The following is a 19,997-nucleotide window of genomic DNA, read 5'->3' on the forward strand; positions in this document are numbered from 1 at the left end:
TATGGAGAGCTGAAATAGGTTAATTACAAGAAAATCCCACCCTTCCTGCATACAAAAATGACAAAAATAGTCTAGGCCCTATTGACTGCAGGAGCTGAAAGGTCACAATCAGTTTGACGATTGGGTGAAAAGTCACCACGAGTATGTTCGCTTTACATTTGTACTGTTTTCTATGTAATTAGCCGCTTTGAATAGAGTTTAATGGGAGGCCTCAATAATCTTTGCGGCATAGTGGAACATAAACCCGCACTGGTTAGCCAAAGTCACAGGCGTTGGACTTATCGAGATATGGCGGCATACTAGTATTATAATTATTGCTGTTATACCTCACGGTCGAGTCGAGCCGTCTGAGCATAGCTTATCTTTCAAAAGGAGCCATACTTAAGAACGTTCTATATACTTAGAGTTTGTAGTATAAATATATGTTCCTCCCTTTCCCTTGCAGACATCCCCCTTCTCATCAGCAGATTCCCCCTCTATCCTCAGTTTCTTAATGCTTGGGTTCAATTGATCGCCACAAATGCAGAAGTTATCTTGTTCTAATGGACTATAGTACTTCGTCTGGAGAGCAAAGTAGTCAGCCTCCCGAGCAGCGGTACAGAAGTTTGCGCACTCTTCCAGAGTGCTGTTTCCCCATTCCATATAGTCTTTGCCCAGTAACACGTATTCCTCCTTACTCTCGAAACATCCGATATTGGCGTAGTCAACAGCCAGAAGTTGGTAAGAACTAAAGACTTCAATAGGACGTTGATCCGGACCACAATCTTTGCCGTAGCCGCAGCGAGACTCGCAATCCCAAATCTCGTTACGCCTGCTATCCATTCGCAAACGATCGTCGCATACACAGGTGTCCCGATTTTGTAGACCGAAAACGGGTAAGGAGTGTGAGAGACAGTAGGCCTGACAAGAAGAAATAGATAGAGGCCTGATATGAGTTAACCTAGGACCTGATAAAGCAAGGGTGGGACGATGAAAGTCTTGAATTTGATTCCCACTAAAATAGCATCCGTGGCGCCAATATGTAGGAGGGGGATATGATTCTGGTAGAGCTTTTTTGGTTGGGCCGACACAGTAGGCTTGCCCTGGGATGAGACTCGTAGTACATTTCCTTGGCGATATTGATGGGTTGGCAGCTGTAAATAGAGACAGACCTATGTCGTGCTGGCCAAGGACCGAGAGACAGTCATCTCCTTCCTCAACGGTATACCAACGTCCGCATTCTTGATTCGCAGCCGGACTGGCGTTCTCGGGTCGTAGAATAACCTCATCAGCATAACTGGAGTCTGTCGGGTCAGATTCGCTGGTAGTTCGGTTGTAATGGCCGTCAGATGGCGTAGTGCAAACGAATTTACCGAGGTATATTGTCCCTGACGGGAAATCATAGCAATCGTCACGAATCCAGGGGTTGAGAGAAATGAAGTCTTTTATGGTGATACCCAAGTATTCAGACACAGAGGTACAGGTGTCGTTCTCTTTAACTTGGTAAGTATTGCATTGAAACGGTAGACAAATTGGCACGTCTTCAACCATATCGTAGCATTGGAGGATGTCGGGGTTGTTGTAGAAGATCTCTGCAGACGAGACGCTGTACTTGAGAGCTAGTGAGTCGCAAGTGTCGTTGGCTGTTGATATATGCACATGAGAAAGACAAGCCACGGGTGGCGGTGGGCGTTGTTGACCTTTCTCAGGAAGCATCCTGTGGAATTGGAAGTAGCTGGTGATATTTAGATAATATCCGAGCCAAACCAGAATTGGTGTGTAAATGATGAACGAGAAAAAGCATGTTAACAATGTCTGAGATGATGGTTGAAGATTTCTTCTGATTCTTGCAAGTCGCATTTTGGCGATGTTGGGGTAATAGTTTTTACACGAAGTTTCAAGGCCGGTCTCTGGCTGATATAAGACAAACAGACAAACTTGGTGACCGATTTAAGCGACAGGGGCTAAACATTTTCGAACTCGTTCAGTAACCTATGTAGGATGCCAAGACTAGGCAACTGTACAGAACCAACAACATGGCACGAGAGTCCCATTATTATAAGATTAGGACTCCATCGACGGCCCGAAAGGATCTTGTTAGGGTGCAAAGAAGCAGCATGCACCGTATTTATCGCTAAATGACAAGAGTCTAAAGCTGCCTTTTTACCAGATTCTACCAACACCAGCTCCAAGCTTGGCCACAGTAGGGACAAGCTTGAGGGGAGTCAACTTGTACTTGTAATCAGCCTTATAAAAGTTGCCCTTCTGTGTAATGTTTACTCCAGCCTTGCCCCAATCGTTCTCTGTTTGATAGTCAGTCGTGAGATCTTCAATGGTAAGGATTATACATACTGGCTCCAAGGTTGGCATAGCCATCAAGCTCCTCGTCACCGCAAGTGCAAGTGTTGGGAGAGTCCATGGGGATGACAAGGCCGTAGGTGCTCAAAGCCTCGCTTGTGTTGCCTCGGAATACATTGCCCTCAACAAGAACCTTTTTCAATCAGTCAAAATCCCCCAAACAAGCTTTGGTGACATACCTGGTTATCAGATCGACTGTGGATAGCCTGGTACAGGAAGTCCTCGTAGAGATTGTTGTAAATATGCTGGTGGCCAAACCGACCGGCAGGACCGCGGGTTCCCATGTTGCGCCAATAGTTGTGATGATATGTGACGTGGAGGTGGCCAAAGTCGAGATCGCGGAAGGTAGCGTCGTTGCCAACCAGGGAAGACTTCCAGTGGTCGTGGAAATAGTTCCATGAAACTGTGATCCAGTCCGAGGCGCGGATGATGTCGACTTGTCCATCCTGGCAAAAGAAGTTAGCTAAACATTTTGCAATTTGGGGTATACACGAGACTTACGTAGTGATCAGGACCTTGGTTGATGTCAGAAGAAAACTCGTTATGATCAACCCAGACGCGAGTGCTGTTTCGGATAGTGATGCAATCATTATCCAAAATATGGGTGATCTTCAAGTTCTGAAGAATGACATTGTCTCCATGATAAACATCGACTCCAGCACCGGTGATGTGAGCGGTCAATCCAACACCAATAAGAGAAGTATTGGATCCGACCTTGAGGCGAGCAGGAAGAGTAACTTTGCCCTTGAGCTTCACGATCTTGGGCTCAGTACCCTTGACAGCTGCGACAAGCTCCTCGGCGGTAGTGACAGTAACAGTCTTTCCGCCCTTACCACCAGTGGTGATGCCAATGGGATTGTCCTTAGCATAGCCTTCAACACCCCAAGTCGCGAGACTGAGATATTCCTTGGGAAAAGCAACAGTAAGAGTCGCAAAGACACCACAGAGAACCGAGGACAACTTCATCTTGGCAGTTGAACAAGAATGAGGAGGAACAGAGATGTCAATGCCACAAATATGGCCTTTGGCACGGTATATGTATTCAAGATCACCTGCGCTTTTTTCTCTTTACATCAAAGGACCCCGAGCTCGGTTAGGATTAAGGTACTGGTTAATTCCGGGGTGTTTGCGGGGAACCCCTGTCGGCCTTGACAATTAGCACCAATGATCAGACGAGGAGGACTCTTGATCGAACGGCGCAGATCATGAGGTGATTGTGAGTGGTGGAATATGTTTTGCCGTCAAATTACGGTTAAAGATAAACAATGATCGGCTCGGACCTTATTGGGGTAGGTAGCAGTGCTAACGAATGGAAAACCCTTAACGGAAATAGTATGCTTAAGTTGCGGGATGATTCCGTATTCTTTACTGTCCCTACAGAGGAGATCTTCTAAGGTTGAGAAGAGGAGTCTCATAAATTCACTTGATATGGTACACAATACATGATGCAGTGTTCACTTGATCAGTCCTGTTTCCACGCTTGAGCTTGTCCCAGTCGACTCAAGGCCCAAAAGTGACACAATTCACCGTTCGCATTTTCGCATTTAAAGTTTTGACTAGCTGATATAAGGTAATGAGTTGGGGGTTGGGGGTACGCGGTCAAGCGGGAGATGGTTCCATTGCATATGTCAAGACTCGAGGTACCAACGCGTCCTAGTCTCCGATCACCTCGGCTAGCAACCTTCGACTACAATAAAGCCATCAATCAAATATCACCAAACAAGATGAAAGCGGTTTAGTACAGAGACATAAAGATGGAAGCCTTGAAGCCTAGGCAGGATGTTAATGAATAGATGCCATCACTTTTCAACTGTCAGCACCAAGAGAAATAGACCCCAACAATGGTTTGCGAGCCTGGATGAATGATTAATCCGATTCCTGGGCGTTGGGGGTCTACGGAACCGGGGATCGCAATTTCGTATCTTTGAGGCTTTTGGCTACAACATTTTGGTGTTTGCAGTGTATCAAGGCTATCTATCTATGGATATTCTTGGTGCTCTTAGCTTCATAGATTTAACCACTCCTATTGTTGTCATCATCCACCATCGCGATACGGAGAGTGCCTTTCATCTTTCACCCGACTAGGCGTCACGATGTATCTCCCTTTCAGTTGTTCTTCAACTCACCAAGAGCAGCGACCCGATTCTGAGCCAGCATCATTAGCCGGTCTACCTGAATGACACCACCATTTTTGAGTCCAAGTAAGTGGGCGCTCTTGATCAAGTTCTTGATCTCGCGGCCATTCAGCTTCATCTCAGCCAGCTTGTTAATATCCTCATCTGGAATCTCAACCTGAGTACCCCCAGCGCGATTGATGAAGTTCTGCCAGACCTTCTTGCGAGCTTCGAAAGTCAGGTCCTTGTACGGTAGGAAGAGATCCACGCGGGATTGGAAGGCCGTGTCGATACTGGCTGTTCTATTGGTTGTGAGGAAACAGACTCCCGTGTAATACTCCAGCTTGGTGAGGAATACTGTATTTGTTAGTATGGCCGTAAAGGAAGAGCAGGAATACCTGATGCTTACCAGCTACAAGCTCATTCCTAGCTAGATCGCTATCGGTTCGTGCACCGAGGAATACATCGGCCTCATCGAGGAGGAGCATGGCGTTCCAGAGACCACAGAGAGTTAGTGCTCGTTCCAGCGCAAGCTCGACCTCCTTTGGTACGGTTCCCAGATCCCCAGCACTCATGGAGTACAGTGGCACACGTGCCTTCTCAGCAACTACATCTTGAGTCAGCCTGTAAATGCCTCTACAGAGGTCAAGTTCACCTACCTGCTTCTGCGGTATAGGTCTTTCCTACACCAGGTGGACCAAACATCAGAATGATGATGCCACGACCTACAAATGTCAGATACTGCTCGAGTTTGCCACTGGGGACTCCTCACCTTTGTCTTGGATAAAGTCGTCGAAGCTATTGGCGAGAGTCTTGCTCTCCACAAACTCCCAAGCAAGCTGCTTCTCTGTGCCTGGAAGCTCGAGATGGCTGAATGCAGCATCGTTCCACACCACAGGGGCTAGGTCATCCACGTAGAACTGGGCTATTGATGACTGTCAGCTCTTATACGTAGAATTAAAAGACACCTAAACTTACCCCAATCCTTGGTCTTCAGGTCAAAGCCTTTCAACCAGGGCGTTGCAACAAGGCACATGTCATCTGTGAGGGGCTCGAGATCCTCAGAGCGCCCTGCAGTATCATTTGGCGCTTTCACCATCATTTCTGCATTACCCTCCATAGGCGTATTTGTTTCCTTAGGTGTATCTGAGTCGTCGCTGTCGTCATCATCATCCTCACAATCGGGTTCACAGTCCCAACCACATTGATGAGCTATGGCCTCCTTCTTGTCCGACTTCTTAGCTTCGTCCGACTTCTTCTCTTGGCCGACTTGGTCGTCATCCAGGGGTGCAAGATCGGGTTTCACTATGTCATTGGTCATATAGTAGGCGTGAGCGTCAACAATGACTCGACCAGACACCTGCGCTACTCGTCAGCCAAGGTCATTGCGTCATCTCCGTTGATAGTCTTACCGGTCGCTCCTCTGACTTCCTAGGAGGCAATAGAATCTTTGATCCAGAACAGGTTTGGAAGTGGTAGCCACGCAACGCTTCAAGCTTTCGGCCTCGTTCTACCATCTGCTCGCGGATCTTTGAAGGTGAGTTGTGGAAGGACAGGGGATACGCAGGTAGCAAAGTAACGCGCCGATAGGCAGGGAATTCCGGGATGATAATCATGGTGTTGGCATAGCCACAACGATTGCCGTTCCAGTCTACATACTCCATATAAATCTCCCAGTATGATGGCATTCGAGGTTCTTTCACGAGTTTGTATTTGGTGACACGACATACAGCTTCGACACCATAGAACCTGGTGATGACAAACTCATGTGGAGCGGAGATCTGCCACAGGTCGTCGAACATGATGTTCCCAGTCTCGCGAGTCTTGACAAGCGCATCAACCTTGGGGGCCAAGATCGGGGAGAGAAATTTCAGGAGTTGGGCAGCAGCCTGCGGTTCGTGCTCCTCATTCTTTGACTGACAGAGAGACGGGAGACGATCTCAGCGGTGGACGAGAGGCATGAATGGAGGCTTGAAGGTCCATTTCTCAACATCAAGATCAAGGTCTTGATATTTGTCCAGGACGGTCGAGATGACTGCCCGCATGGCAGGGCTCTGGATGGTGAAAGATTCGGTCTGCCATTTATGATCGTCGAAGATGTGTCGATGGACGATCGGGTCCTTCAAGGCGCTCTGTTCTATGTCATTATGCTCTTCCTCGTTGGTCGGGAACCTGGACCACCTCTCAGGACACGAGCCATAGAGGCAGCGATGCTTGTAGAGCTTGGTGTCGGGAGACATCTTGAGTGAATGTTGATGGCTCCAGGTGTTGTGGTGTGCGATGGAAAAGCTGAAGTGCAAGTCAAGAATTAGTTCAAGCCGACTCAAGACCCTTTCTTATAGCCGAGAAGGCCCAAGGTTTGTTGCCGATTGAGTCACCGGAAGCTTTTTGTGGTTGTTTGTGAGTTTGGTTTGATGGAGGTAATCCTTCGCATGTAAAGTGTAACAAGCCCGCAGCTGTTTGCCTTTTTAGTGGATCAGCCTGTCATATTTTGTTTGCGCGCTTTGTTGGTCCATGAAGCTCCTCTTAAAGTTGGGCCGGGCTGAGTCAATAATTCTATTCGCTTCGTGCGGTTTTGGTCGATGATACTCTATTTTTCTACTCGTCGAGCTTTCGGCGACTGGTCATATAATTGCCTGGAGGTTTCGAGACATGCGCCTATTTTGATAGGTTGGGTGAACGATAAGCTCACCTCTTAGAGGCGATAAACTCTGGATAGGATTCTAGAAATTGTATTCACTCCACGGCTTATCTCATTTGGTCTACCCTTTGCGATTACTTTTGCTCCTCATGTTTACAGTCCGGCAGTGACTCGTGGCCGACGCTTAGACCACTTCAGCCATGTTTCGGTGCATGGTTACCCTGGACTGACCGTGCCAAATTCACACTTCAAACACACACAACGAGCTCACGTTTGGCCAGTCTGATTTGGTGACGGAATGCAATTATATTCTAGGTCAGCTTGGTTGTTTGATAATTCATGGGCGGCGATGAATCAGAACGAGAAATGATGTCTCACAAATTCCACACATCTCTTCATGATGACGCCACCAACAGGTGAAGCATGCATCTACTGGGCATAATTATGTTTTTCAAAGATTTCGCGGCAGATGACCCATCAACCAGCAAACAATATCCTTCGTGAGTTGATGAAAGAACCATTAACATGGGTCTAGACAGGCTGAATCCAGGTGATAAATCAGATATTGTTAATGTGTTTTCATGCACAATTACACTCAAAAGGTGACAACAATGACAGAATTCTGACATCATAATATGACCTGATGGGTTAGCGCCAAAAAGCTGAAAATTCCTCCCTTGACTGCCATGGCATGGGGCTCTTCTCCTCAAATTGATACAGTACTGGTTCCAAGCCTGTGAAGCAAAGAGACGTCGTATTAGCGACCAGTCCGTGCATCAGGCCCATACGAATGAGACCCATGGATCCGTCCAAGGAGCTTGAAGCTATCGTCCCCACTATCAACATGGACGTGAACATGGACATGGACATGAGCGACATCCTCGATTTCTTACCCGTCCCCACTCTTGTTGTCTCCCCATCCTATCGTATCCAACGAGCCTCAGTCGGTCTACTCGAGGCATGGGGACGCGACCGCGAGGTACTCGTCGGCCAAGACCTCTTCACTGCCCTCTATCACGGATCGCCGACCAAAAGGTTTGACCGTATTCCCTTTGTCTACGCGATTGAAACTGCACTTGAAGCTCGCGCTCTCCGTTTATGCCATGCGGCCTATATCGCCAGTGGGATTTCTTGGACTGCACGCATCATGCCCGTGCACAAAGGCGATGAACTGCTGTGCCTTGTCATACAATGGGAACAAGCAGAGCCTCACACTACAACAGTCAACGGCGAAATAACACAGAGCTGGCTGCCTATCGACGACGCCTTCCGCATCCTCGTCCAGGCTGTCAAAGATTATGCCATCTTCCTGCTCGATACTCGCGGGAACGTCATGACTTGGAACACTGGAGCAGAGCTAAACAAGGGTTACAAGAAGGATGAGATCATTGGCAAGCACTTCACAACCTTCTATGGCGAAGAAGATATCCAATCTCGAAAACCCGAAAGGGAACTCGAGATTTGCTTGCGTGAAGGCCGGGTTGAGGATGAGGGCTGGCGCTACCGCAAGGATGGCAGCCGATTCTGGGCCAACGTTGTTATAACGGCCATCTACAAGAACGACATTCATGTCGGCTTCGGAAAAGTCACCAGGAATCTCACTGAAAGAAAAGAGGCAGAACTGCGACTGACCGCTGCTTATGAGGAAAGCACCAAGCTGAAGAATGATTTCCTGGCAAATATGAGTCACGAGATCCGAACACCTATGCATGGCGTACTCTCTGCCTGCTCACTACTACTGGATAGTCCTCTCACAGAAGAGCAACGGGAGACGGCCAATATGATCCAAGAGAGCGGACAGGTCCTATTACGCATCATCAACGATATTCTCGACTACTCCAAGATTGCGGCCGGAACCTTTCCCATCATGAATGAGAGGTTGGATATATCCAGTGTGATCACGTCGGCTGTGCGGAGAGCCCAAACTACCGTGCAACCGGGAGTATCTTTAAAGCTGGAACCATCACCATACTTACCAAAATGGGCGGAAGGGGACGTTCTGAGATATCGCCAGATCTTGGAGAATCTCCTCAGTAATGCTGTAAAGTTTACCGAGAAGGGATATATCTCGGTTCATGCTTCGGTACTTGCTGAAGACGAGACCACTCATACAATACGAACGGAGATCTGGGATACCGGGCACGGCATCACAGAAACTGACGCGAAAGAGCTGTTCAAACCATTCACGCAGCTTGATACACCACACCAAAAGCGGCGCCCAGGAACAGGACTTGGGCTATCAATTGCGAAATCACTTGTTGAGCTGCTGGGAGGGAGTATAGGATATAAACCCAACTCGGAACGGCAGGGCAGCATCTTTTGGTTCTCATTCAAGGTCAAGAAGCTCAGCAGCCTTCGTCAGGCCGAACCTACTACCATTCCACCGGGAGTCGGTGGGGAACTACCTCAACAACAGGTTCAAAAAGGCGAGGATCTTGCCACGCAACTAGAACAGTTATTGAAGATCTCACCAACAAAGAGGATACTTGCGGCCGAGGACAACATCATCAATCAAAAGGTCCTAGTCGGGATGCTGCATGGCTTCGGATTCAAAGACATAACCGTTGTCTCAGACGGCGCTCAGGCTGTGTCGTCACTGTCAGCGGCGGCTAATACCTTTGACTTGATACTCATGGATATCAGTATGCCAGTCATGAATGGCTACGAGGCAACACTTCGGATACGTCGTAGCAGCATACGTCTACCTATAATTGCCATGACTGCCTATGCGCTGAAAGGCGATATGGAACGTTGCTTAGAGAAGGGGATGGATGATTATATTCCCAAGCCAATGGATAAGCAAGTGCTGATGAACAAGCTGTTGAAGTGGCTTCGGAGTCCAGGTGACATAATATCAGATCTCACTGTCAGACAGGATTAGCAGGCATCGAGCAATTCGACATAACACCATTATGCTACAATATGAGAGAAGTAACTTATACTTGTTCAAAAAATGCTTGCTTCGTCCTAATTCTGTGCACAGAAGACGAGGGTGATAGCTGCATGCCATTCATTGAGGCATAAATCCTGTTTAACAGAACAATACTTACTTAACCTCATCGGAGTAGTATAGTTTTGTTCTCCATGCTGAGACTTCTTCGCACTTTAGTCGCACCAGAATTCCCGAAAATGACAAAAGAAAAGAGACAAAGTACGTATACGTACACCAAGGGAATAGATGTCCTCTCTGTCATCCCTTGAGGCTTTAATTCATCTATCCCTAGCTATGTTGCTGCCTGAAAGATACGGCATCCGATTGGTGGATTTAGCGTACCCAGTAAGCGTGTGTGCTTTCCCACAAATATATAAGATCATAAGCGGCAGGCAGCAGCACTTTTGCAATACAACTTCTCCCCTTCCCCTTTCAGCGAACTCGAAAATGCGACGCAGACTCTACGGAGAAGCACCTTGGGATACTGGAAATAACTGTGCCACGAGCCGTGAGGACTGCTGGATGTTCTTCGTGCCAGAAAAGAAACAGCGGATGAGAATGCCGGTTCTTGATCTGGACGGCGACATGGAACCCTCAGACTTCTGCACATATCATCTGAGTTTCGACGCTTTCAAGTTGCTGTGTAACTCAATGGAAGAGGTCAAGATTGGCTCGGATGAGGGGTTACTTTTGCTATCGGCCCACTCAACGTTGAAGCCTTTGCAAGGTCAAAACCGCCTAGAGATGCTTCCTGCCGAGCTTCTGGAAGCAATATTTGGATTCCTCGAGGCAGAAGAATTCATGGCTTTGGCCTTGTGCTCGCAAACGCTCTGGTTTCATGCCATCGGGTGGATAAAGGGTAGTTATACTCGGTGGAAGAACGAATATTCCTGGGTCAACACTCCAATAATTTGCACTACCAGGAGACTTCGCATTCTTCCCAAAGCGTTGCAACACATATTGCCAGAATCGACACCTGATGATATGGAGAGAGAATCTAAGCAGATTGGCTATCGATATAAGATAGCTACCACTCGTGCATCGATTTGGTTCGACAAATCTGTGGACAATTACGACAAAGTACCATTCCCCTACGACTGTACATACGAAGAGGCTTTCCTCAAACAACTCGAAAGGACAGATATCCCCGAAAGCCTCTACTTGATCATGAAGGCTTGTTTTCCAAGTATAAGACTTGAACCTGGAAGCAGTTGGCTTTTGCGCAACCTGACAGATCAAGAGTACATCAGAATGGAAGCTGTAGTCACCTCTGATGGCGAGCCCACTATTTCGCTTCCAGGTTGTCAGTGGCTCACACTTGATATTCTCCTTTTATGGCTCATTAGTTGGAGAGTAGACTATACAAATAACAGAAACAAGGCTTGGTCTTGGGAACAACTTGAAGCCTTCGAAGGTTTTACTGATCAAGATCTCTCAGATGTAAGCCTAGGACCACCCTACGGGCCAATGTGTTCCGACTTCTGGCCAATATGGGCTGGCCCTTGGGCTGGTCACAGACTAGACGTTGTTGCCGAAACGGGGTTAGATAATGACTGGAAGGATCGGACTGAGAACATCACGAGATTAGCTCCCAAAATGCTGCGTGTATTCTACGGAAGGTCTCTTGAGATTCAGAAAGAAAACAGAGACTACTGGGAAGAGGCCTTTCGGAAAGGTGGTGATCATTGGGAGTTCAGACAGTCGTCTCCAGTTCCATGGGAGTTTCCTGAGCTTGCTGGGGACAAACCAAAACAGAGATTGTCCCGCATCAGATGAGTTTCAAGGTTTCTGAGAGCGATGTACGTTGATATCAATTTCTCCATGGAAATAAAAGGAATATTGATCAGTTTTTGTCTCGTGCTTCATAACCGTAGTTTTTGCCCTTGTACTGACCACTAGAGTCGGTAGCTCAACGCGCTTGACATCCATTCATAGTGTATCAAGGTCCAATTATCTCAATGATTCCCGTTATCGCCCCTTCTATAAGTAGCCTGACCAGAAAGAAACCGATGGAAGCACTAAAGGAACGTGAAAGGATACCCTTATCATACAGTACGTCGAGAGTATTCTATGAGCTCTGTTTCTTGTGGTGTATATTCGTCCACTTGGTAAATAAGCTCGTGATAACTGTGATGCCACAAGCCGCAATAGTAATTGCAAAAGCAACTTTGATGCCCCACGCATAAGCATGTAGTATACTATTCAGCTCGGCGCCAGAGAACTTCTGTCGCAGAGTAGTAGCACCAGTTTCTGTTACCAGGGCGGGGTCTATGGTAGGCGCTGTACTGGACAGCTTATGAATGATTTGGTTGATGAAGCCAGACTGCGCAGCTGTGATCAAGAATGTACCACCAATGGTCCGAGAAACTACAATGGTGACATTGAATGTCAGCTAGTTGAATGACAAAATGAAAAGATTAAGACGAAGACATAGAGAGAAAGGAAATACTCACATATGATGATCGAAGTTACAGGAGCCATATCACTGGGTGTAGCGAACGCCTGCGAGATGACAACTGGAACCTGGAGACCAACGCCGTACCCGAAACCCGCCAGGATCTGATATCCAACCCATTTGCCAGTCGAAGTCCCAATGTCGAGAGTATAGAACAGACCGGACGCAATGGTGACGATTATCGAGCTAACAACCAGATATGGAGCCGCAGTGCCAGTCTTTGTGATGGCTTTACCAGATGCAAATGTTGCGACACTGAACAGCGCGATGAGAGGAATGTTTCGTACGCCCGAACCGATAGGACTCTGGTTGTCGATGCTCTGGAAGTAGATAGGCAGATAGTAAAGCGTGATGAAGTAAGATCCAGCAAAGAAGAAGCTCCAGATAGCGTTGACCCAAACAGTTCTTTGGCCAATTAGTCGTGGTGTTAACATCGCACGCTCCCCCAGCCAGAATTCTACCGCTATCAGTGTGATAATCATGAGAACAAAGCCGACGAGCAAGCCAATGACAACACTAGAGTTCCAAGCATGGGTGACACCACCATATTGAAGGGCTAGAAGCAAAGACAATGACGCGCCCATCACAAGCGCGGTGCCTATAAAGTCCATCTGTAAAAGCTTTTCCTTGAGTGTAGCGTCGACAACCTTGACCCCCGCTGGGGTCTTGAAGGTGAGAAAGATGACGAGAATAGCCAGACCGCCGATGGGAAGATTGATATAGAAGCACCTAAAGAAATTAAATTAGTTCACCTCTGTATGGATGAAAGGACTGTGGTTGTTTGTAACAACATCATCTGGAGAATCTACTTACCATCTCCAGCTCGCCCCATCTGTAAGCCCCCCACCAATGAGCGGTCCAGCAACAGCAGCAATACCATACGACAACCCGATGAAGCCCGTGTATGTAGCTCTCTTCTCAGGGGCGGCAATGAAAGCAGGAATCGTGTACACTCCGGGGGCAACACCCGAGGCGCCTAAGCCAGCGATAGCACGCCCGACAATCACAGTCATCGAGTTACGAGCAACAGCGCTGATCAGGCTTCCGAGTTCGAAGATGAAGATGGACGCCAGGAAACTTGTTTTCAGTGGGAAAAACTTGTAGATCTTGCCCCAGAGTGACTGGAAGGCCCCGAGGGTGAGGAAGTATGCAGAGCCGTACCACGAGATATCTTGCAGGCGGCCGAACTGGTCGGTGATTTTCGGGACGGCGGTTGCGACGATGGTCTGACTGGTATCAGCGTTGAATATGGGGAGATGGATGGTCTGGACTAGCTGAGCTTGCCTGGTCGAGAGAGCAGAGAGTGATGCTTAGCACCAGCGCAAGCATGATGAAAAACATTTCTAATCCTCTCGGGTATTCCACAGGCTTTTCTGCCTCGGTAGCTGCTTTTTCATCGTCTCTGTTCGTATGTTCATCGCGCATTTCTGGTGTTTCTATATCGTTGGCAGTTGAAGATGTCTCAACGGACGGTGGTCTGGACTCGGAAGCCTGCTTCTCTTCGTCGAGGGCCATGGTTGTCGATCTGTTTTTGGTCATATTTGTTTCCTTTTCGGTCATGTAGTCAAAACGGGGTAACGATTGGGAATTACGTTTCTGTTGGTTGGTTCCAAAGCCCATTCGATAGTATGATGTAAAGGGGAAAAGGTCCAACAACAAGGCTAACTTGCAACCGAACTTTGACAAATATTCTCTACGCCCAATATATAGCAAAGTAAATGAACAGCACCCCTAGTATATTTTCCCTACTCCCTCAACTTCACAGCGGAGGTAGTTGAGACAAACGCCGCGAAGTCGTTAAGTCCGTTAAAGCCGACTGCCTTCAAAAGGGGAAGCATTGTGGGCTATCTTACCGCGTCATGGAAATGTCAGACATTGTCAACGATATTTAAATTGGTTCAGAATCTGACAGCCCCGAGCGTATGATCGTTGTACTGCATCCCGTTCAGGCCGTGGCATGGTATCAGCCTGTAGCAAAAAGCTTCTTCATGAGCTGCACCGAGCATAGGGAATGGCACGAAATTCACCGTATGTCCTCAAGATATGCTGGCAAACTACCTAACCTGCCAATATTTTTATTAAATGGTAGTTGTATATAGACACCAAGGTACATATGTAGACGATCACCTCAATGTTGACAGTCTAAATGAAGTGGCTTGTTGCTCTTTGTTCAAGACAGTTGAGCCCAGCGCACTAGAATCACAAATGATTCAGTAGAATTCCATAAAGTTCCCCTGTTGCACACCATTTCCAGACACAACATTCGACATAAATGAAGACCCTCCCTGCTCGTAAGCTCGAGGTGGCTGGGTAGTTGAAACGCGCATCCGATTGCCCTGGTTTAATTGATTGAGTGTTTTTATCGTACCGCCATATTTTGATCCCTGCTGCCTCGCTAAGATGGAATGGCCTGATGGAGAAGTAAAGTTTCTGTCGGTGTGAATGTACTGTTTCAAGATAGCTTTCGATGTTGCAGCGGCCATCGCAGCAGCATAGTCCTGCCACTCCTTGGTCTTCTCACTATCAGCAAAGTCGGATACGCCTTTGACAATGATGCATGGTAGCTCTTGCCATACTCCTGCGCCTTCCATCTCGAATGCAACGATGTGCTCAGCAGCGGCGATCCGATCACGGTGTTCAGCAGAGACCATGACAGTATCGCCTGAAGCCATGGGTCCAAAGTGGACAGTGGGTACTTGTATGTCGATAGCCTTTTGTTCTCCCAGAGCCAGTGGTTGCGACGCTGATCCAGAAGCGCCAATAGCACCTATTCCTGGCCTTTCATATCTGCCATGCTGGCCTAGTCGAGTAGCAGTCTCTTTGAGTTCCACGATGAACGTCGCAGACCCTTTCATGAGCCGCCGCCTCCCCAAGACTGTTTGGAGGCTTTCCAGGAGATTGAATATTTCTTTCGGCATCATATCACCATGACAGGTCTTCTTGCGGACAAACTCATGATCCGTCTGATGCCCGAAGTCATATCGAATAATGGTGTCGCTGATGACTACGTCACCCAAGCCAATATGCTTTTCCCCAATCCAAGGGACGGCACCGCAAATTCCAACTAGGATTGTGAGGCAAATATTTGGGTAGCTTGCGCGAAGGCTTGTCGCGGCGGCTGCCGAATTCACCTTTCCTTTGCCTAGCAGTACGACCACAACGTTATGCTTATCGATACGCCCAGTGAAATACATGTTATGATCCCCGTCAGACTTGCCAAATTGATCACCATCCTCATCCCAGAACTCATCGACTACCATACAAACAGCATCGAACTCAAGTGATAAGGCGCAAACAAGGGCTACTGGAAAGTCCCCTCGGCCGGCAGGTCGCTGGTAGCTGCTCATGTCGAGGAAGATGTTTCCTATCTGCCCTCAGGTATGGAAAAGGGGAACCAGCTTTGTTTTGGGACGGCTCGGTATTTGTGTCAGGGTAAAAGGATGTTTTGGCGGAACATGTTTATGAGCCCGGAGCAATGGGTGTCGGGGTCCCGAATTTTCAGAAGTGTCTGTAGGGTCGCAGCAACGGCTGAGTCCTGTTTGTCGCCTACCCCCGCTTCTTCCTTCAGCGGTGTGGGTCGTAGGGCATACAGGTCTTATCAAGGCGGTGTCATGATCGGCTTATAATATCCGAGCCAGATTCGGACCATGCATGGAATGTTTGAGGTGATTATATGAACGGATCCCTATGCCTTCTTGACTCCGTTTATCGCGAAGGGAGGGAATAATTCGAAACGGTTTGTCGGTCAAAACCCTTCCCATCTACTGGAATAGCCTTGACCTTTTTCGACTTTCTTGTGTTGGTGATAATTTTTTGTGGCTGCATATATTGTTTCGTGTCCGCAGGTGTTGACCCAATGAGAGAAGGCTTGAGACCATCCCTGCTAACCAGGATCAGGCAGCGTAAGCAGTAGGCAGCCTGCCAGCACATTTCGCCCGTCCATTGTTCATCGCTGTCATAATTGGAAAGCGTTGACCTGGTAAGTCAAGAATAGGTCATAACAGGTTAATGAAAGAATGGGCATTTCTTCCCTGCTGTTGTAGCATAGCAGGGATCTACAAAGCCATAGGTGCCTTTTGTGTGCATCAGATTCTCCGTAAGGGTGTTCTACCAACAACGCACATCGAGCTTAGTTTCGGCCAATCATATCTTGTTGTTTCTGAGACTGTGCTGGGGGGTTGAAAATTAGGCTGAATGCTCATTTGGATGTTGTGGTCAGTCTCATCAAACATTTTTTCTCTCACGTCAACCGGCGGTTCTAGTTCTTTATCCTTCGTTCATCACCTCCAACGTCGCCTATGAACACACGACGAATTATCCATGATCGGGGATGTCCGGACCATCGCATTTGCACCAGGGTGGTTCGGACTTTTCGAGCACAGTCACCGGGCATAATGTCGACTTGGGGAATAAGTCATTGACTCGCAGAGACACAGCTCAAATGATAAATAACCACAATTACTATGGATATCCCACAGTCCCGCTGCGAGACCAGGCACATGAAAATCGTGGAGAAAAGCGAAAGTGCACCGACAACCAAGGTTTGTTTTCATCACTTCCCCTGGGGAGCTTTTGACACTATGAGTCTAGGCTAATCTACGGTCGACAATCAGAACGAGGTAGCCGCAGTCGGCCACCAATTGAAACTCTCCTTCAATCATTACGGTTCAATCAGATCGATGCTCGGCATGACAACATCAGGAAAGCTCACTCGGAAACATGCAAATGGATTCTGAAAAGAGCGGAGTACCTCAACTGGCTGGATCCCAATAAGGTCGATGAACATCACGGCTTTCTGTGGATCAAAGGAAAGCCTGGAGCAGGGAAGTCCACTGTGATGAAATTCCTTCTCAATAATGCCCGCAGAAGAATGAGAAACAAAACCATCATCTATTTCTTCTTTAATGCACGGGGAGAACAATTGGAGAAGTCCACTGCTGGCATGTACAGGTCACTGTTACGGCAGATGTTGCAACAACTTCCCAGGCTTTACACTGTGCTCGAACCTGGGCTGGTCTTAGGGATCAGCGAGAATCACGAATGGGGTGTTGAGGCACTAAGAACACTTTTTGAGCAAATTGTGGAAGGCCTTGGGGATTCTTCGGTTGTTGCCTTCATTGATGCCTTGGACGAATGTGATGAGTCAGAAATTCGCTCCATGGTGTCATCATTCAAGAGTCTAGGCAAGGTGGGCGCTGAGGACGGAGTCAGTTTCCGGGTTTGCTTCGCGAGCAGACACTATCCTCACATTACAATACCAAAGAAGGTTGAGTTAGTTCTGGAAGGGCAAGAGGGACATGAGCAAGACATCATTTCTTATCTTGACAGCGAGTTGGAGATTGGAGAAAGCAAACTCGCAAACGAGATTCGTGCTCAAATCAAAGAAAAGGCGTCAGGTGTCTTTATGTGGGTTGTTCTTGTGTCTGGTATTCTGCAACAAAAGTTTGATCAAGGACGCATACATGACTTAAAAACGACCCTCCAAGAGATCCCACGAGACCTGTACGAGCTCTTCCGAAATATTCTTACTCGAGATGATTCCAACAAGGGTGAAATGCTTTTATGCATCCAATGGGTTCTCTTCGCACGAAATCCGCTAAAGCCAGAACAGCTTTATTTTGCGATCCGCTCACACACAGAGTGCACCACTTGCAAATGGGACCGAGACGAAATCACTGAAGCTACCATTCGTAACTTTATTCTAAATTCCTCGAAAGGTCTGGCTGAAGTCATTCGGACAAGAATGGATCCAACAGTTCAGTTCATTCACGAGTCAGTCAGAGACTTCCTCCTCAAAGACGGTGGCCTCAGAGTTATCCTGGATACGAGTGGAGATATTGATGCAGAGAGTCATGATAAGTTGAAGAGTTGTTGTTATAAGTATACGCAATCTTACACAGAAGAGAATGGCTTACCAGAAAGTGACTCTAAGCACCATCTCTCGGAGACTTGTTTCGCGGCAGACTTTGAGTTTCCCTTTCTGAGGTATGCCGTACAGAATACTCTTTATCATGCGAATGCAGCAGAAGAGGGAAATATCGGCCAGACCGAATTCTTCAAAACCTTCCAACTTGCAAACTGGATTCAACATAACAATGTCTTCCAGGAAGGATATGTGCGTCGATATACAGCTGGCGCAAGCCTTTTATATGTCCTGGCCGAGCACAACTTTGGGAGCCTTATCGAGAGCCACAGAGGAAGCCAGTCATGCTTTGATATCGAAGACGAGCGCTATGGAGTTCCTATCCTTGCAGCAATGGCTACGAGTAGCCGACCGACAATCTGGAGGCTGCTCAAAAGGGAGACACGCGAACAGCCAACGACATCACACTTATACGCCTTGTGCAATGAATACGAAATCGAAAAGAAAAAAAAGTGCAGAATTGGGCGCAACTTCAAATTTTACAGACAAAAGGGTCTCATTTACTATATACTACAAGATGATGAGCCCATTGTGGCGTCGATTGCTATCGCCTCGTCCAAAGCCCACACACAATTAAACTTCCGACGTTCTCTCTATGGCGAGACACTACTGTCAGTTGCCATGCAGCGGAGTCATGACGTCTCTTCTACTTTCAGATTTCTCCTCGAGAACGGACTCGACATTGAAACTAGAGATGGGTACGGGCGGACGCCGCTTTGTCTTGCGGCTACAAGTGGGAACACCACTGCTGTAGCTTTCTTACTTGACAAGGGTGCCAATGTTCAGTATGATGATATCTCTTTCCAACCACTTATGCGTGCTGCAATGTACGGCAATGAAGAATGTATGCGATTGATGATCTCGAGCGGAGCCAGTGTTTCTGCGGCAGATAGACAGGGTAAGACGGCACTCTTCTACGCCGCATGCAGCGAATGGGAGTCCAAAGCGAAGGTGAATCTATTGCTTGACCACGGCGCAGATGTTAATAGCGCGGATCACAGTGGCAGGACGCCACTATCATATGCTGCTCAACTTCGTTTCATCTTTGATAAGGGTTGTGTCCAACTACTTCTAAACCGAGGAGCAATTCCTGATAAAGTTGATGAGGCTGGGAAGACCGCTCTTTCATATGCTGTTGAAGAAAAAACTCGGGACCTCCTATCCAATTATTCTTAGATTTTCATTATAACTGATTATGTTGTCACGCGTAAAGCTTTGATTAACGGCCATCACGAAGCTCGCACACGTCGTGTTTGCCAAGGCTTAAGAACAGCCTACTAGCAGACTTTCAACTAGTTGTTCACCACTATGGGAACAGCGGCCATAAGAACCGCCGATGAAATGCTATCCAACTGACAGGTGATCCCACTTCTGCATGTGCTGCGCAATACTCGGTGGCTAAAGTATATTCAAAAGGCCTTCCAAATTTGAACCAGACTGCATCTGTCCCCACATATCACACCACATGGACAACGCGGATGAAGACCTGGGACAGGATGTTATGCAGTTGGTTGTGGCTTTTCAAGGGTCAGCCAATGAAATGGGAAAGATCCCTGTGTCCTGCAGATAAGTTCTACAATGGGAGCGAGCCGGTA

At 47.6% G+C, this 19,997-nt stretch overlaps 8 protein-coding genes across 8 annotated transcripts; 3 read left to right on the top strand and 5 right to left on the bottom strand.

Moving 5' to 3' along the window:
- Window positions 1-381: 381 nt before the first annotated feature.
- Window positions 382-1,695, bottom strand: FMAN_11616 (uncharacterized protein; the record flags this gene model as incomplete). The annotated part of the gene is made up of 1 exon (XM_041834453.1): window positions 382-1,695. One exon carries the CDS (start codon window positions 1,693-1,695, stop codon window positions 382-384), a length of 1,314 nt encoding a protein of 437 aa, XP_041684715.1.
- Window positions 1,696-2,142: 447 nt separating this feature from the next.
- On the bottom strand, window positions 2,143-3,303 carry FMAN_11617 (putative pectate lyase 1; the record flags this gene model as incomplete). Its single annotated transcript, XM_041834454.1, has 4 exons — window positions 2,143-2,282; window positions 2,332-2,470; window positions 2,517-2,783; window positions 2,839-3,303. The coding sequence occupies 4 exons, from the start codon at window positions 3,301-3,303 to the stop codon at window positions 2,143-2,145; spliced, it is 1,011 nt and encodes a 336-aa protein (XP_041684716.1).
- Window positions 3,304-4,443: 1,140 nt separating this feature from the next.
- On the bottom strand, window positions 4,444-6,691 carry FMAN_11618 (uncharacterized protein; the record flags this gene model as incomplete). The annotated part of the gene is made up of 7 exons (XM_041834455.1): window positions 4,444-4,808; window positions 4,861-5,058; window positions 5,111-5,176; window positions 5,224-5,376; window positions 5,430-5,811; window positions 5,864-6,367; window positions 6,443-6,691. 7 exons carry the CDS (start codon window positions 6,689-6,691, stop codon window positions 4,444-4,446), a joined length of 1,917 nt encoding a protein of 638 aa, XP_041684717.1.
- A 1,191-nt stretch (window positions 6,692-7,882) lies between these two features.
- On the top strand, window positions 7,883-9,973 carry FMAN_11619 (uncharacterized protein; the record flags this gene model as incomplete). Its single annotated transcript, XM_041834456.1, has 1 exon — window positions 7,883-9,973. The coding sequence occupies one exon, from the start codon at window positions 7,883-7,885 to the stop codon at window positions 9,971-9,973; it is 2,091 nt and encodes a 696-aa protein (XP_041684718.1).
- Window positions 9,974-10,318: 345 nt separating this feature from the next.
- On the top strand, window positions 10,319-11,800 carry FMAN_11620 (uncharacterized protein; the record flags this gene model as incomplete). Its single annotated transcript, XM_041834457.1, has 1 exon — window positions 10,319-11,800. The coding sequence occupies one exon, from the start codon at window positions 10,319-10,321 to the stop codon at window positions 11,798-11,800; it is 1,482 nt and encodes a 493-aa protein (XP_041684719.1).
- A 292-nt stretch (window positions 11,801-12,092) lies between these two features.
- FMAN_11621 (uncharacterized protein) lies at window positions 12,093-13,994 on the bottom strand (the record flags this gene model as incomplete). The annotated part of the gene is made up of 4 exons (XM_041834458.1): window positions 12,093-12,391; window positions 12,478-13,208; window positions 13,293-13,705; window positions 13,755-13,994. The coding sequence occupies 4 exons, from the start codon at window positions 13,992-13,994 to the stop codon at window positions 12,093-12,095; spliced, it is 1,683 nt and encodes a 560-aa protein (XP_041684720.1).
- A 695-nt stretch (window positions 13,995-14,689) lies between these two features.
- FMAN_11622 (uncharacterized protein) lies at window positions 14,690-15,826 on the bottom strand (the record flags this gene model as incomplete). Its single annotated transcript, XM_041834459.1, has 1 exon — window positions 14,690-15,826. One exon carries the CDS (start codon window positions 15,824-15,826, stop codon window positions 14,690-14,692), a length of 1,137 nt encoding a protein of 378 aa, XP_041684721.1.
- A 983-nt stretch (window positions 15,827-16,809) lies between these two features.
- On the top strand, window positions 16,810-19,578 carry FMAN_11623 (uncharacterized protein; the record flags this gene model as incomplete). Its single annotated transcript, XM_041834460.1, has 2 exons — window positions 16,810-17,020; window positions 17,093-19,578. 2 exons carry the CDS (start codon window positions 16,810-16,812, stop codon window positions 19,576-19,578), a joined length of 2,697 nt encoding a protein of 898 aa, XP_041684722.1.
- Between the last annotated feature and the right edge of the window lie 419 nt (window positions 19,579-19,997).

The sequence above is a fragment of the Fusarium mangiferae genome, assembly GCF_900044065.1.
Source record: "Fusarium mangiferae strain MRC7560 genome assembly, contig: FMAN_scaffold008, whole genome shotgun sequence".
NCBI lineage: Eukaryota > Fungi > Ascomycota > Sordariomycetes > Hypocreales > Nectriaceae > Fusarium > Fusarium mangiferae.